General features: G+C 37.7%; 1 protein-coding gene across 1 annotated transcript in view; it reads left to right on the forward strand.

Moving 5' to 3' along the window:
• Positions 1 to 15,140, forward strand: part of Mms22l (MMS22 like, DNA repair protein) — a 117,837-nt gene extending 102,697 nt beyond the window's left edge. Inside the window, exons 20-24 of the mRNA XM_051160899.1 lie at positions 2,522 to 2,733; positions 8,854 to 9,017; positions 11,194 to 11,290; positions 12,623 to 12,790; positions 14,809 to 15,140. Coding sequence (XP_051016856.1) covers positions 2,522 to 2,733; positions 8,854 to 9,017; positions 11,194 to 11,290; positions 12,623 to 12,790; positions 14,809 to 14,890 — 723 coding nt within the window. The 3' untranslated portion in view covers positions 14,891 to 15,140. The remainder of the gene's footprint in view (positions 1 to 2,521; positions 2,734 to 8,853; positions 9,018 to 11,193; positions 11,291 to 12,622; positions 12,791 to 14,808) is intronic.
• Positions 15,141 to 15,832: the final 692 nt, after the last annotated feature.

Raw genomic sequence — 15,832 nt, forward strand, 5'->3', positions numbered from 1 at the left:
AGCACTCAAATACATAAAATAATAAAATTATGTCTTTAAAAAAATTTAAAATACATGCAAAGTGTGGTAGAGAAACAGAAATGAATGCTTCCTAGACAGACTAATAGAGTCTAGAAGGTGGTGGTGGTAACTAAATTGGGGGATTCTAGAAAAGCAGCCATGAAGATAATTGGGCTTTTGTTTGTTGGTTAGTTTTTTTGTTTTTGTTCTTGTTTTGTACTAGATACAGTGACACATACTGGTGATGCCAGGACCTATGAGTTCTGGGCCAGGCTGGAACATAGAGAAAAAGCTGGCATTTTAGCAGCTTTAGTGTGAATTGACATGGACTGTGTAAATAATGATGTCTCATGGGCAGTCTGAAATACTGATCTATTTCATTAGTCTGCTATGTGCTAGTGAAAATCAGACCTATCTAAATTTGAGGTTTCCCAAAGAAGCCGAAGTAGACGGCAGATCTTTAATTAGTTAATGCGCACTCTCTTCCATGGTGGATTTGTTTATGTGTTTGTTTTGAGATTTCTGAGAAGTTTTAAGCTAACTAGGTAATGTGTAAGTTTAGTGTGTCATGAAGCAGAAGGACAAAGAGCAGGAACAGAGCGTGGTCTGGTAGTCAGTTGCATGAAGAAACAGATGTGTGCAACAGATGTGAGTACCAGGAAAGTCTGGAGGCTTGTTCTGTGTGCTCCTCTTAAACCGAATTTACTTGTGAGAATTTGTAAAAGTTGCTTAAGTAGTAAGTTGAGACTTTTGTTGAATTATCTACTTGACAGAACTATCAGGAAACTGCATCTTTAATTTTTAGAAGTGCTCTGTTCTCTTTGAGTCTGTCTTCCACCTCGCTGTGCCTGTTCCTTTAAGAGACTGAGTGGGCGGGCTCTACTGTTGATTGTTTTAGTTGTGTTCTTGCCAGTATTTCAACAGCTCTACACTGTTTTTTACTACAGATGAATGTCTAGAGTTTATTCCTGGATAAGAATCCAATTATGGCTACAATGGAATCCTAACAAACATACAGAAAGATATTTCTTCTTCTGAGGGAAAGAGTTTAATCATTTCTAAGTATTAAATACTGTTATATGAGAGTATTTGCTAACTTTTATGCATATGGAAGGGATTACATCCACACACGTGCAGCAAGACACTGTGAAGTCTTGTGACTTCTATTAAGCTCTTAATTTCTCTGAGCCTTATTTTTCTAGACTGAAGGATGGAAATGTAATATTAACTCATTTGTTTTAGAAATTGAAATGACTAATAAATATAAACTACTTGGCACAGTATCACATAGAAAAACTTCTAAGGACATGTCTAGTCTTAGTCCAAATACCCACATCCCTCTCGCATTCTTAAAAAATGATTACATTTCATTTCATGACCAATTTTTTTTTCTTTTTTTTTAAAGCACAAATGTTATATTATTAACCAAAATGGCTGAGTGATAACTCCCTTTCTCCTCTCTGCATCTGTGGGGTCCAAGATCTGTGGGTGGGCTTTTTCTCCTTTTTTATCTTTTTGTTTGATGACAAACTGAGCTTTAAATACTGTTAAGAAAACAAAAACAAAAACAAAAACAAAAGACTGATGACACATGTGTAGGTGCCTTTTTAAAAACTACTCTAATTTATTGGAGTTTCTTATATCTCTTTCTCCCTTCTCCCTAATCCCAACACCTCAACACCAGGTAGGAGAGAAAGGTTAGTGGTGAGAGGGGGTGGAGTTTTCCTTAGTTACTTCCTGCTGGTTAGGGTCATTGGGTTCCTTGGGGCAAGTCTAATCTTCGATTCAGGATATCTCTTAACTTTTTCCCCCATCAAACTGCATCAGTAACAACCAGGAGCAGCACAGGGGAGCACCAGCATTTTCTTTTTTCCCTGCTCTCTCTCTCTCTCTCTCTCTCTCTCTCTCTCTCTCTCTCTCTCTCTCTGTCTCTCCCTTTCTCCCTCCCTCCCTTTCTCCCTCCTTCCTCTCATTTATTCCCTCTCAGAGTCCCCAGAATTAAACTATCTGCAGCGGAGCCACAAGAGACAAATAGTTTGCTGCTGTGGACAATCTGAATCAGCCACATATCCCACACCTGGGATTAAAAGAAAGACAGGTTTACTTAACGGAGTTCTTAAATACACCAAAACTTTCAACTCCATACATGTATTTTACAACTCAGTAATGATATGGGTATGTAGTTGATGATCATGGTAGTCAAGTATTCTGTGCAGGAGGAAGAGAGGAAGAAACACATTCTCCTTCTCTTCCTGAGTACTTACCTTACTTCCTTTGGTCATGCCACTAACACATACATGCTTGGTTAGATTCCACAGCCATCTGTACTATCCAGAGTCAGCTCAGGAAGGGCCATGTGTGTCTTACCAGTTCTTGATAGCAGAAGTCCTGTTTGATGGTGACAAGGCACACTCTTTATCATGAATGTTAATGCTGGAGAACATACTAGTAGATTCCTAAAAACTATTTGAAATTTTATCTTTTAGCATTTTTCTTTTTTCTTATTTTTTTCATTCTATAGGGCATATGTATTGTATGCTGCCAGTCTCAAAATTCAAATGCCTACTTGAATCAATTGCTAAGGAATGTCATTGAGCAATATATGGGGCGGTTTCTCCCGGCCTCACCCTGTGTTTCCCATCTTGGACAACATCCTGTTCTGTTGGCACTGAGAAGCCCTGCCTCTGTTCCAGTGATGATACCTCTAAGAAAGCACATCGTCCATGCCATAAGGTACATATAATTATTATAAAGAGGTATATGTAGAAGTTATTAATATCAAAAAGTAATTCAGAGTTATATCAAAAATATTGTCTCAGTATTGTGGTAGCTTAGAAACATTTTTCCCAGGAAGCATTGAGAATTTGTTGCATCGGGTAGGAAGAAAATGTAATTCTATCTTAATTTCAATAAAGATATATTTAAGTGTTAGTTTCTTATTACTGTCTAGTATTATTCCACAGTATGGCTATAATAACTATTTGCTCATTTTCCTACTGAAGAGACCTCTCTCTTTTCCTAATTATATTATATTATTTCTAGGAATAACACATAAAGTTAACATAGCATTTATACAAAGTTTCTTTGTGAACATATGTTATTATTTCTCTGGGATGAATGGTAGGAGAGTGACTGTTGTTCACTGAGACAGCTACATAATTGAAGAGTCTACCAGAGTGTTGTTAAAATTATATTTGCTTTTAAAATCATGTCAATTTTATTATATATGTTATTTTCCTTATATACATCCTTAAAAACACAATTTTTATGGCCTGGAGAAATGACCCAGTGGTTAAGAGCACTGACTGCTCTTCCATAGAACCCAGGTTCAATTTCTAGCACCCATATGGCAGCTGTCTGTAACTCCAGTTCCAGGGGTTCTAACACAGCACACATGAGATAAAATTTTTAAAAACGAAAAGGAAAAAGTTGCTTTAAAAAGAGATGTATTTTTATGGTCTTCATCACAATAGACATTGTATTGTGTACTATATAATATGCAACAGTTAGTTTATGAAAGATAATGGAAAATGTGAATGCTGATAAGTAATATGAAGTCTTGTGTTATTTGTATATTGTTTATCTTAGTTCTTTTATTTCCTGTCTTGTATTAACACTTTCTGTAAAATACCTGCTATCAAGGATAGGTCAACTCCCCTGTCCCTGAGAATCCTGAGCACAGGTTCTCTATAGGAATGCTAATGTTGGCACAGTGAACTCACCAATAAAGCCGAATGTGGACCTAGCTGTCACTTCTCACTAAAGCTCTTTTAGCTCAACCACAGAAAGATCAGCTTAACAGCTACAGACTAATCTGAGTCCTGATTGTTACCACTCTTCATGTAGGTCACTTGAGTTTCTCTAAAGTTGATTATGTGGGGTATCTTCCACTTTGGGGTGTTTTAATAAATACATGTTGAAGGCATGATTTTTCCCTCCTTGTAGGCTAGGCCTTCTTCTATACTATCACTTGTAGAATATCAGATATAGCAGTTCAGTGTTCCGTACTTGTTGGCATCAGACCATAAAATCTTGTTTTGTATGAAAAATAGTGAAATGGAGCACATTAAAAAAATTTTATTGCTACACAGCAATTCTCCAACTCCTCAGCAGTGAACAGCGGACAAACGTGGACTTTCTCGGCAGTTACCAAAATATAAGCCCATCTCTCTTCACTCTTACTCTTAGTGGTTGGCTGATGTAGTATGGGATTCCCAGCTGTATAACTTAAGGTGCTGGTGTAGAAAGCCAGACTCCCCATTAGAAATGATGTTCTGAAGAAAACCTGATTTTGCTGCGATGGAAAATAAACATAAGCCAGATCATTTTGGATTATATTTTACATTCAAAGAAAGGATTTATCATATCTGCTAGATAAAATGACTTCAGTTGTCTTACAAAGACAATTATCTACTACTTAGAAGGTGTAGGAAGAATAATTCTAGAATATGGGCATTGTTTGGGAGCATATTTTTTTGATTTTGGATCCTTGAAGTGATGAGAAAGATACAGTGCCATCAAACTTAACTCAGGCGTAGGACTCATAGAAATATGTGTCATTCCACTTGAAATAATGCAGGTGTAGGAGTGGTTTAGTAACATTCAGTCCTTCACCTTCAGTTCATGTTTAATCAAATTTAATTTTTTAAAGACATTTATTTTCTATCACATATGTATGAGTGTTTTGCCTGCTTGTATAGAATTGCACACCACATGCATGCCTGGAGCCTATAGAAGCTAAAAGAAGGCATCAGATCCTTAGAACTAGAATTTTGAGTGGTTGTGAGTTGTGTTCTGTGGGCACCTGGAACAAAACTCAGCTCCTTACAACAGCAACAGGTGCTTTTACCTTTTGAGCCATGTCTCCACATTGAGCTTCTTAAGTTTGTTTCTGTTTGTTTCTCTGTTCTTGTTTTGTCTTTTTACTAACTTCTATATCCTTTAACCATAACATTAGAAGATTCAGTAATAGAAATTATCTTTCCTTTGTCTTCATGCAGTATTTAACATTATGATACTATTTTTTATACTATGGTAATGTAGATTATTGGTATCTAGTGTTGATAAGTTTCTGTGTTTAAATACTATCTATCACTTTGTTGTCTCTGTCTCTGTCTCTGTCTCTCTCTCTCTCTCTCTCTCTCTCTCTCTCTCTCTCTGTCTCTCTCTCTCTCTCTCTCTCTCTCTCTCTCTCTCTCTCTGTGTGTGTGTGTGTGTGTGTGTGTGTGTAGGTAGGGGGCTCTTTCCATCATGAGAGCGCTAGACAATAATCTTCTAGGTCATTCTTTTGGCGGCGGCGTTATTGTCCCACTGGCTTAGATTTCCCAGAAGGCTGGCTCGGTGGTCAATCCCTAAGATTAGCCTTGCAGTCCCTCTGTAGTGCTGATATTACAAGTACAAGCAACCATGCCTGGGTTTTTAATGTATGTTTTGGGAATTGAACTCAGGCCCTTAAGACTACAAGGCTAGTAAGTACTTTACTGACTGAATCATCTCTCCAGATTTTCTTGATGATCTGATATAAATACAGAATTCTGTTCCTCTTATGTCCCTAGAGTCATGTTACTTGGGCTGGAAGCTTTGTAGTCTTTATTCATTTCACATTTTCCTTTTCTTTTTTATTCAGATTACAACTCAATTGTTCTCCCATCATTCCTATCCTCCTATTCCTCCTACCCTCCCACTCCCACCTTGTTACCCTCCCTTAGGTTCATGCCCGAGGGGGATCTCCTCCCTCACTTTATGGTCACAGGCTATCAAGTCTCATCTTGGTAGTCTGCCTATTCTTTCTTTGAGTGCCCCCAGGGCTCCCCACCAAGGGGAGGTGGTCAAATATGGGGCATCAGAGTTCATGTCAGAATCAGTCCCTACTCTCCACATAACTGTGGAGGATGTCCTGTCCATTGGCTAGATCAGAGTAGGGGTTCGGTGTTTACTACTTGTATTGTCCTTGGTTAGTGCAGTAGTTTGAGCAGACACCCCTGGGCCCTGATCCACCTGTTACAATGTTCCTCTTGTAGGTTTCTAAGGTCCGCTGGATCCTTCTATTTTTCCATCTCCTATATTTCTTACCTAGAGTCCCAGTAGGATGTCCTCACATCTGTCCCAATCTCCTGGTAAGTGAAGACAAGACATTCATGGGACATGCCTTTTGGGCTAGTGTCCAATTATAAGTGAGCATATACCATGTGAGTCTTTTTGTCTCTGGGTTAACTCACTCAGTATGATCATTTCTAATTTCCTCCATTTGTCCACATTGTTTTTTATAGCTGAGTAGTATTCTATACTGTAAATGTACCACAATTTCTTTATCCATTCTTCAACTGAGGGACATTTAGGCTGTTTCCAGATTCTGGCTATTATGAATAAGGCTGCTATGAACATGGTTGAACATATGTCCCTGTTGTGTGGTAGAGCATTTTCTGGGTATATTCCAAATCCAATTAAGAAATGGGGCTCAGAACTAAAGAGAATTCTCAACCGAGGAATATCAAATGGCTGAGAAACAAAGAAATGTTCAAAGTCTTTAAGTCATCCAACAAATACAAATCAAAACAACTATGAGATTCCATCTTACACCCATCAGAATGGCTAAGATCAGAAAGTCAAAAAAAAAAAAAAAAAAAAAAAAAAAGTCAAGTGACACCACATGCTGGCGAGGATATGGAGAAAGAGGAACATTCCTTAATTGCTGGTGGGAATGCAAACTGGTACAACCACTTTGGAAATCTATCTGGTGCTTTCTCAGAAAACTGGGAATAGAGCTTCCTCAAGACCCAGCTATTCCACCCATTTCACAGTTTTCTTATCACATTATACTATGGCTGTCATTGTATCTAGTCTTCCTTCTAAAAAGAGTGCACTCTTCCCTCTTTTTTCTTTTTCTTTTTCATACAGGTTCTCAATGTCACCCTGCTTGGCCTGGAACTCAGAAAGATTCACTAGTTTCTGCCTTCCAATTACATAGGATTAAAGGTGTACAACACCAAGCGCAGCCAGATTAGTTTTCACATGTCTCTCCCCCACAAACCTTCATTGTCTCCTTTTTGCTGTGTAATGTGATGTACTTTAGCTACCCAAAGATTGTCACTTTTCTGTTAATAGTGTCCCTGTCCTACACATACCACACTGACCATAGTTTTGTTATTGCTATTAAAGATGCTTTATACTTCCCTACATTAAAGCTTTGTCCTTCCAGTCTCTTCATTGAAATACCGTCCCTCTGTGATTGGTCTTCCCTTGTAAAGCTGCACCAGTACCACAGGGTAGCACGTGTATGACCCAATTTTCAGGTTCAGAATAGTTTTGCTCAGTTGGATCTGGATTCCAGCAAGATTATAGTAATCTGTTAGGGTGTTTGAGGCATTGTCTGCTTTTAATATAAACTCCATAACAGATAATGAGATGAATTCAAATCCCTAACATCAAGTTAAGCCTCTTGTTTAGTATCCCAACTGTATTCTCAGCTTTCTCTCTACTTCATGTCTAGCTAAGGATAGTTTTTATTCTCCTTTTTTTGATAAGTTCTACTTGACTAGAAATGTGTATGGGTATTTGTTTTGTTATGTGTTCAGTAGAAATAGAGGTAGACTGCTATGGCTCCTCTGTTCTGTACTTTCCTAATATGTGATCCATTTGAGTTAGTCCTTCTTTCTCAGAACTCCTGATGAGTAAGTTCTGCTTATGGTCGTCAAAGCACCATTCGCATATACTAAAAGTGCCTTTTTTTCTTTTTGGTCACATCTAACTTTTCCACTAGATAATGAGTTCTTACGTTTCATATTTTTCACTTAATTGTATATGCTTACTTTTGTTCCTGGTGTCTGATGTATGCCAAATTAATGTTTATTTGGGACATTAGCAATTCAGCAGCACACAGAACAAAACAAACACACTACCTCAGATAGTAGTTATATCTAGGATGTAAAGTTGGTAGGAGTCACTTTGTATGTGGAACAAGAGTAGTTTCTGAAATGTAGTTCCTCGAATGAGTTTATAAGCCCTACTGTGTTCTTTGTCTCCTTATTAGTATTAGTTTTCAAACTATATGTGTGTCTAGTTTTGACTGAGTAATATTTCAGGTTGGGAATGTACCTAAGTGGTAGGGAGCTTGCCTACCATGTATAAGGTTCATCAGCACCACTAAAATTAAAATATAATGTGTCTGGGGTGGGGTAAGTAATGATTGGCCAATTTTCATATTATCTAGATTTTTAAAAAGAAACTCAACAGTTCTTACACTTATTTACTGAGCAGTGACCAGGATTAGTTTTAAGACGTTAAGTGGGAAGATGAGTCAAGAGGATTGTTATCGTTACAATTGCTTTTGAATTTTAATGTCAGAATTTATTGTGTCCTAAGAGGTACTGGTCAATCTGAAGTTAGTTCTCTAAATTTCCTACTGGAAGAAAGATAAAGCTGGAAGCTTATTCCTAGCGTAGTTCTTTATTTATTTAGAAACATAAGACCCCTCCTAAATTCTAAATAAATAAATGTGAGGGGAGATTTATTTATGCAAGTTTGACATTAGAGGAAATGTTGATTCCTGGCAAAACTGATTAGGGATATGAGATATCCATGGGAAAGGGAGAAAACAAGTTAACAATTAGGTTAGCTAAGTTCATTTTATAACCAAGTTGCCTTAAATTTTGTTTATGTCTGTACTTGATTTTAGAGCACACAGTATACCAAAATGGTCTTTAAAGTTACCATGATAAAATATACATTAATTTTTAAAAGTATACTTTATTTAGGAAATAATTTTTCCAGTATCTTTAATATTCATAGTATTTGATTCTGTTCAGTTGAAGCTTTAAATAGAAGAAAGATAAAATAAAATTTGCTTCTTTTCAGGAAATCCTATCTTGAGTTTAAAGGGTCCTCACCCCCTCCTCGCTTAGCATCCATATTGGCCTTTATCCTCCAGCTCTTCAAGGACACCAGCATGGGTGCTTGTGACATTGAACTACTCCTTCCTGGCATCTTAAAATGTTTGGTGTTGGTCAATGAACCCCAAGGTTAGTTTGCTCAGTCTTGATTTTGTCAGCATTATCTATGTGCATGTTAAGCAACTATTCTTCCCCATGGATTAAATTGATACCTGTAGAAGGTACAGGGTTATTTTCTATCCCCTGCTGTGTATCATGGCTAAAGAACCAAATACTATACAATAGCTGGAATGAGGTAGGGGGAAATGATGAAATACTGACACATTTTAGCCTATTAGTTTAGAGTCGCTCCCCCTACCCCCTTCTTTTTCCCTTGGTGGGGCTTTTTAGCTCAAAATAAATAAATAAATAAATAAATAAATAAATAAATAAATAAATCTTACTATGATATCACATGAGACTTGGCAATTATCAGTTGTTGGGAGGTCAGTGTCTTCTCTTTGGTTTCCTGCTAGGATATTCAAGCTACGTGGGACAAAACTGGGATGCTCCTTTGATTCTACTCCATTTCCTGTTAGTCTTATCAGCCTTACCTTGAGTGTGATATCTAGTCCTCCCTGTAAGATGCTTTTATTAAGCTTGTTGGGAATGCAGAACAGGAGTTATAGTTTGTCCTGATGAGCAGCTGGATTTTCTTCCTTGTTTTTGTGCAGAGCGGTGTGTATGTGTGTTAGTCTGAGTCAGGGAAGAGTTAATTGTTACATTTCTGTGTTTTACTGCCACTGGCAGGAGGACAGGTCATCTGATGGCCCCAGAGAGAACCCATCCCTTTAGAAACATTCAACATGATGAAGTGCAGTGAAAGCCTTGCACTTCTTTCAAGATTTGCTTACTCAGAGCAGACAGTGCAGTAGTTGTCATGTAGCCATAGTTTCCTGTGGTTTTACCTACATGTTATCAGCAGTGAGCCAGCAAGACTAAATGAGGAATTCTATGAGTAATAGTTCATAAGTTTTAAATTATATGCCATTCTGAATAACTGTATCTAGACATGCCTCTGAGACAGAAGTAGATAACCTCCTTTACCTCAGGGAATGTGAGTGATAGCTGTAGGCTAGTGCTTCTTTTTGAGATAACAAAAGTAGTATGGGCCTGGCTCTGGCAATACTCACACAGCTCTAACAGCACTAAAATTCCTGCACTGTATGTGAGGCATCTGCTTTCATACACTGAATCATGTCAGCTACAATAGTCAAGGTGGTAGTTGAAGATATGAATTCTCAGTTTGAAGACACATTTAACGAGCCCTTTAATGAGTTCTTACAGCATTAAGAACATGCACAGGGGCCATACTAACCTCTGTTCTGTTCCAATCTGCTGTGCACGCTTTTAGTTCCAGCACTCAGGAGGCAGAGGCAGGCAAATCTCTTGAGTTCTAAGCTAGCCTAGTCTTCAGAGTGAGTTCCAGGACAGCCAGGGCTACACAGAGAAACTCTGTCTCAAAAATAAAACAAGAGCATGCTAAATTTTCCATACACTTTGCTCAGGCCTGTTTTAGGCAGCTTCATATTACCTTAACAAATAAAGTATAGAAAGGTTTGCTTGCCTATGTTTTGTAAGCTTTAGTCCATAATCAGTTGACCTCCTTTCTGATTTAAGTTTGTGATGAGGCAATGATCATCTGTGACAGTGGAACCAGTGCAGGAAGAGGAACAGGCATACTCCCCTCTATAGCATCATGGACTAGAGGTCCAGCATTTAAGACATGAGCCTGTGGCACACAGACCCAAATTGTAGCAATATTTCTGCGCTGTATGTACAGACACGCTGTTTTAAAGAATTTGGTTAAATAAATAATTGATACAAATGTTTGACTAATTTTAAACAAAGCTATTAATTCGTTGGTTGATTTTGCACCTAAAGAGTTGTAGGGGATGGAAGATGCTTCCCTGTGAGTTTAAAAGAAAAAGAAAAAAAGGCCTGTCTGCAAATCCATGTCTTTTAAAAGACATTCTTTTGTCTGTATGTTTCTATTTGTAAGATTAGGGTGGGAAGGGTTTTTGAATATGGATACCTTTCTAAAAGGAAAACAAATTATTATTTCAGCTTTGAGATTCAAAAAAGATTTTTAAACCTTTTAGATATTCTTCAGAACAAAACAAACTTTTAACTTTCATTTTGAAAACTTAAAAAAGTATGCACATTCTTGAAGAAAACAACATATTTTTCTAAATCAAGAGTGTTAAAAATGAGGATCCAGATGGTCAGTTCAGACACACTGTGTAATCCTATCATTTTCTCCTAGTTAAAAAGCTGGCTACAGAGAACCTGCAGTACATGGTAAAAACCTGCCAAGTGGGGTCAGAAGGAGAACCTGCCACCCAGCTGACTTCTCTGTTTAGGTAACTGGAAAACATGCCAATTGGCAAGGAGAGGGTTGCCAGCCATTTGACAGCCAACATGCTTTTTAAATAACTAATTATACAAAACATATTGTGTTACTACTTGTTTACAGTGTTTCAATTACAGTATCTGTGGCAGTGGTTTTGTTACATTGTGTTGCTTTATGGAAAAATAAAAGTGCCAAGGAAAGAGGTACGTTAACTGACTTGAAATTACATGTGTCTTCAGTGAGAAAGAATCTTGAATGTGGTTAAGAAGAAAAAGTGGGAAGCAAGCATAAGTTCCAGCAGGTGCACAGGCCTCAGGCACTTGCTTAACTTTCTTCTGGGGAAACCTTATAAAAATGATTGTTCCTGATCCTCTGACTTGCTTTACAACCCTGAAGCTTCAGAAACTCCTTAGGTTAATTAGAATATACACTCTATGCGGGTAGAAGATATATATACCCAGCCACTCCTGGGGCCTGGCTTTGCCCTTCTGGAGTCTTCTCTTAGGACAGTTTCTTTGTGCTATTTCTTTTTCCAGGTCTCTTAGTAGCTTGCTTTTATGCATCCTGTCACAGTCCCTATCTTAGCACGACATAACATGTGACTTGAGGTGTTTCTTTACTCTGTGCTGCATATTTGGTTCTTGGTTTCTTCCCTCTTCAAATAATTGGTGCTTGCTTGTCTACTGGTTCCAGTTCATTCCTCTTAGGACCACATTATGCTAGGACTTTAATGAAGATTCCGAAACCATGGAGGGAGGAAAAAGTTGAATCTTTGTTATATAGAATGTAGTTTATACATTGTGGAATGTAGAAATTTTAGAGGTAAAATGCCTTCGTTTTGTTTTTGTTTTTATTTTTGTTTATTTATTAAAAATTTCTAAAGTTTCTTGTTCATTTAAGACTTGTAAAGATATATTGTGAATAGCTTTCTGTCCTCATAACTATTGATTAATATAGATATATGATAGGCTAAAATATAACTAGAAACCTGACCTTGCTTACTGCCTTTTATACTCTTCCTGTCCTAGTTTTGAAGTGGAGAATGTGAAAAGTCTCTAGAATTGGATTTTCCCCTCATCTGATTCTCCCTCCAATCATTTTTATTCTCTCTAAATGTAAACAAGCTGGCTATGGTGATACAAACCTGTAATCCCAACATCCTAGGTGACTGAGGCAAGAAGGTAATGAGTTCAAGGTCAAGCCAGACTACCTAAGACTACCTACCTGCAAAAGTGAAACTTCACCAGTAGTCTGTACATAGGGCTAGGAATGACTATAATTTATGTAACTGGCCCAAAGAATTGCCTCAAACCAATCCTTAAATTGTCTGTATTACTTTCAGGCAGTTCATCCAGGACTATGGTATGCAATACAGTTATCACATATATAGCATCCTGGAGACAGCAGCAACACTGAATCATCATGTTGTCATTCAACTGATTCCTACCCTCACCCAGTCTCTGAAGGATTCAGAGTTGAAATGGGGCCTTGGCAGAAATATTGCACAAAGGTATGTTTGATAATTGTTCTGTTTTGAGTACCATATAATTCATGTTTTATCTTTTTTATTAAAATTCATTGCTCTTTTGAGATAAAAAACACTTCAGTGCTGTGACTATTGTCAGTTTTATAATGCGTGCCTGAGTAGACAGTAGTGCCTCTTATTAGGGGTCACACATCATTTCCATATTACTGCTGACATGGGTGCCTCAAAGCTGCACACCTCAGTGGTGCTTATCTTTTCAAAGTACAGTGTTCTTAGTGAGAATTGGATTTCAAAGCCTCAGGTGACAGCATAACTGACTAGCTGTACCCAGTATATCTAATGAGTAAGGCAAATGACCAAGATATTCTTGGTTTGGCAACATGTAAGTAATAGGTTCTTGTGTTTTTGCTTTATAAGCTTATAACCAATCCAGAAATAGTGCTGGCTGTCTAGACAAATACAGCATTCTAAGAGCAAAACTATAGTTCCTAAAGAGACTATTTTAGAGGAGTTGGTACTGACACTGTTAGATTAGTATGTCCTAAGTTATGTTACAGAATTGAATGCTTTGTTCACATTGCATATGTATACTGTTTGATCAAAAGCAATTTATGAATGAAAGGGTTTATTCTGCTTACTCTTCCAGGTAATAGTTCATTGCTGAGGTAAGTCAGGGCAAGAACTCAAACAGAGAAGGAACCTTAGAGGCAGGAGTTGATGCAGAGGCCATGGAGGGGTACCGCTAACTAACTGGCTTACTCCTCATGGCTTGCTTAGACTGTTTTCTTAAAAAACCCAAGACTGCCAGCCCACAGCTGACCCCACCCACAATGGGCTGTGCCCTCCTTAATGAATCGCTAATTAAGAAAATGCTGTACAAGCTTGACTGCATTTTCTAAATTGAGGCTCCCTCCTCTCAGGTGACATATATTCTACTTTTGTTGAAAAATTTTTTACTGTGGTATCCTATCTTAGTTCACCTAGAGACATGACTAAATTGATTATAACATTAGCTAAACATTGCAGTACAATAAATGAAAACTTTTGAAAGGAAAACCTGAGGCTATGGTTATAGAGCTTCTGTGCCACAGTGGCATATCTCTTCTAAAGTGAACTTGACTGGCTTCTGATTTCTACAGAGAAAAGATTAGCTTACTTCAAATCACAGCCTTAAAGAAATGGTGCCTACTTCATGCCATAGAGCATGCTCTTGTATAAACTACTATACATCTAATTTCTGGGCACTTTCCACTAAAAGACTGGACTTTCCATGTGCTCTCCACACTGGAGCACTGAGGCAGTGTTTGCTAGTGTGCTGCTCTTTGTGGCCACACATGTTCACAGAAGGATTGGTTTTAGAGATTCCCAATCCCACTGGTATTCAGACTAATGAAAGAGTTTGCAGGCAGAATATTTCTTAAAGTACTTCAAATGGTGGGTACTATGTTTAATGAACCATAAAACTTGGTCACGGTAGACCCTGCCTCAGTCTTCTTTCCAGTCTTGCCCTCTTAGAGCCAGGCCACAGGAGCGGCATGGCTCACCTGCCTCTTTACCTACATAAACGCTCTCCTTTCTGTAAAAAACAAAAACTCAAAACATTAGGAAGTACTACAGAATATTAGGAATAACATTTTATTTTCAAACTGTTATTCATGGTAAGGAGAAGGTAAAGAAAGAAATAGGGCATGTGCTGGTGGTGTGACACTGACTTATCCATCCTGATAGTGACACTGATGCTCCATATTTTTTGTGGGTGAGCCATCTCCCTATTGTAATCATGCCATCATTATCCTTAAGCAGTATGCTATGAGTGCATTTTGTTATGGATGGGCATTATATTATTTCAGATGGGTAATACACTTGAGCCATTTAGCCCTCATCGTGTACTCTGCATGAATCCTGACACCTGGCCTTACTCATACTCATTAGATACATGAAGCACTATTTGTAAGTGTGATGTTAAATCTGCCAGATAGCTGCATAGACACTTACAAATACATAAGTGATTTTCTTTTTCTTTCTTTCCCCCCCTTAAACAGGGAAGCTTATAGCAAACTTTTATCTCGCCTAGGACAGGTGGGACAGGATGAGAAACAGAGACTGGAAAGTGGCAAGACATGATTCTGCTATATGGTTCTTCCTGTCTGATGTCTTTATCTAAAGCTGCTTTGTGTCAGCCCAGCTAGTACTTCAATTAATCGTGTAATGTATCACAAATAATTTCCTTCTTTACCTATATGTATAAAGTATATAAATAAGGAATGAAGGTTAATTAGTAACTGTATAATAGGATGCTGGAAACTTTGTAAAATTTTGCTCTATCTTGAAGAGATCTTTAACTAAATTAAAGACTGGAACCAGAACAGCTCTCTGTGTGTGTGAGTGAGTGACTGAGAGAGTGGGTACGTGTTATCCAGCACCTGCTGATGACTTCCTTAGTGATTATTTTGTTTTTTAACTTTTGTATCCTTATACTTTTTTTGTGTTCATGCCCCCATCCCCAATTACTTTACTGCTCTATTTTGTTTTACTATTTAAAGGAAAGTGAATATCAGGATATGGGGCTGTGTATTTGTTTTATTTATTATAAAACAAAGTTAGCGAGTAAAATTTTTACAAAAATTGTAAGTAGTAAGGTAAGGTGTGCTTACGCTTAGGAATCACACTGATTCTGGCTGAAGGATAATGCATACCATTAATTGTAAAATTTTAAAAGTATATCAGTAGTACTTAGCTGTACATTCTATAGATTGCTAATTTTTTTCTCTACTCATCTTCCAGTATTGCCATTAAAAAGCTTATCAGGGAATAGGAAGTATGGAGCCTTTAAAGAAATAATTAATACTCTGAAAATATCTCAAGGCTTCTGGTAACATCTGAGAAGTTAGCTGATCTGTCTTCTTGCTTTTATAACTTACCATCTCATGGATGCTGCACACTTCACATGCTAGGCTTTGTTCTTTCCTTTGTTAACTGTCTAATGGAGGATGCACATTTCATCTTCCAGGTTTCTTGTCCTGACTCCTTTCCATGGTGCACATCATTAAATACAAAGAGTTCCAC

This window comes from Acomys russatus, chromosome 2 (assembly GCF_903995435.1).
Source record: "Acomys russatus chromosome 2, mAcoRus1.1, whole genome shotgun sequence".
Classification (NCBI taxonomy): Eukaryota; Metazoa; Chordata; class Mammalia; order Rodentia; family Muridae; genus Acomys; species Acomys russatus.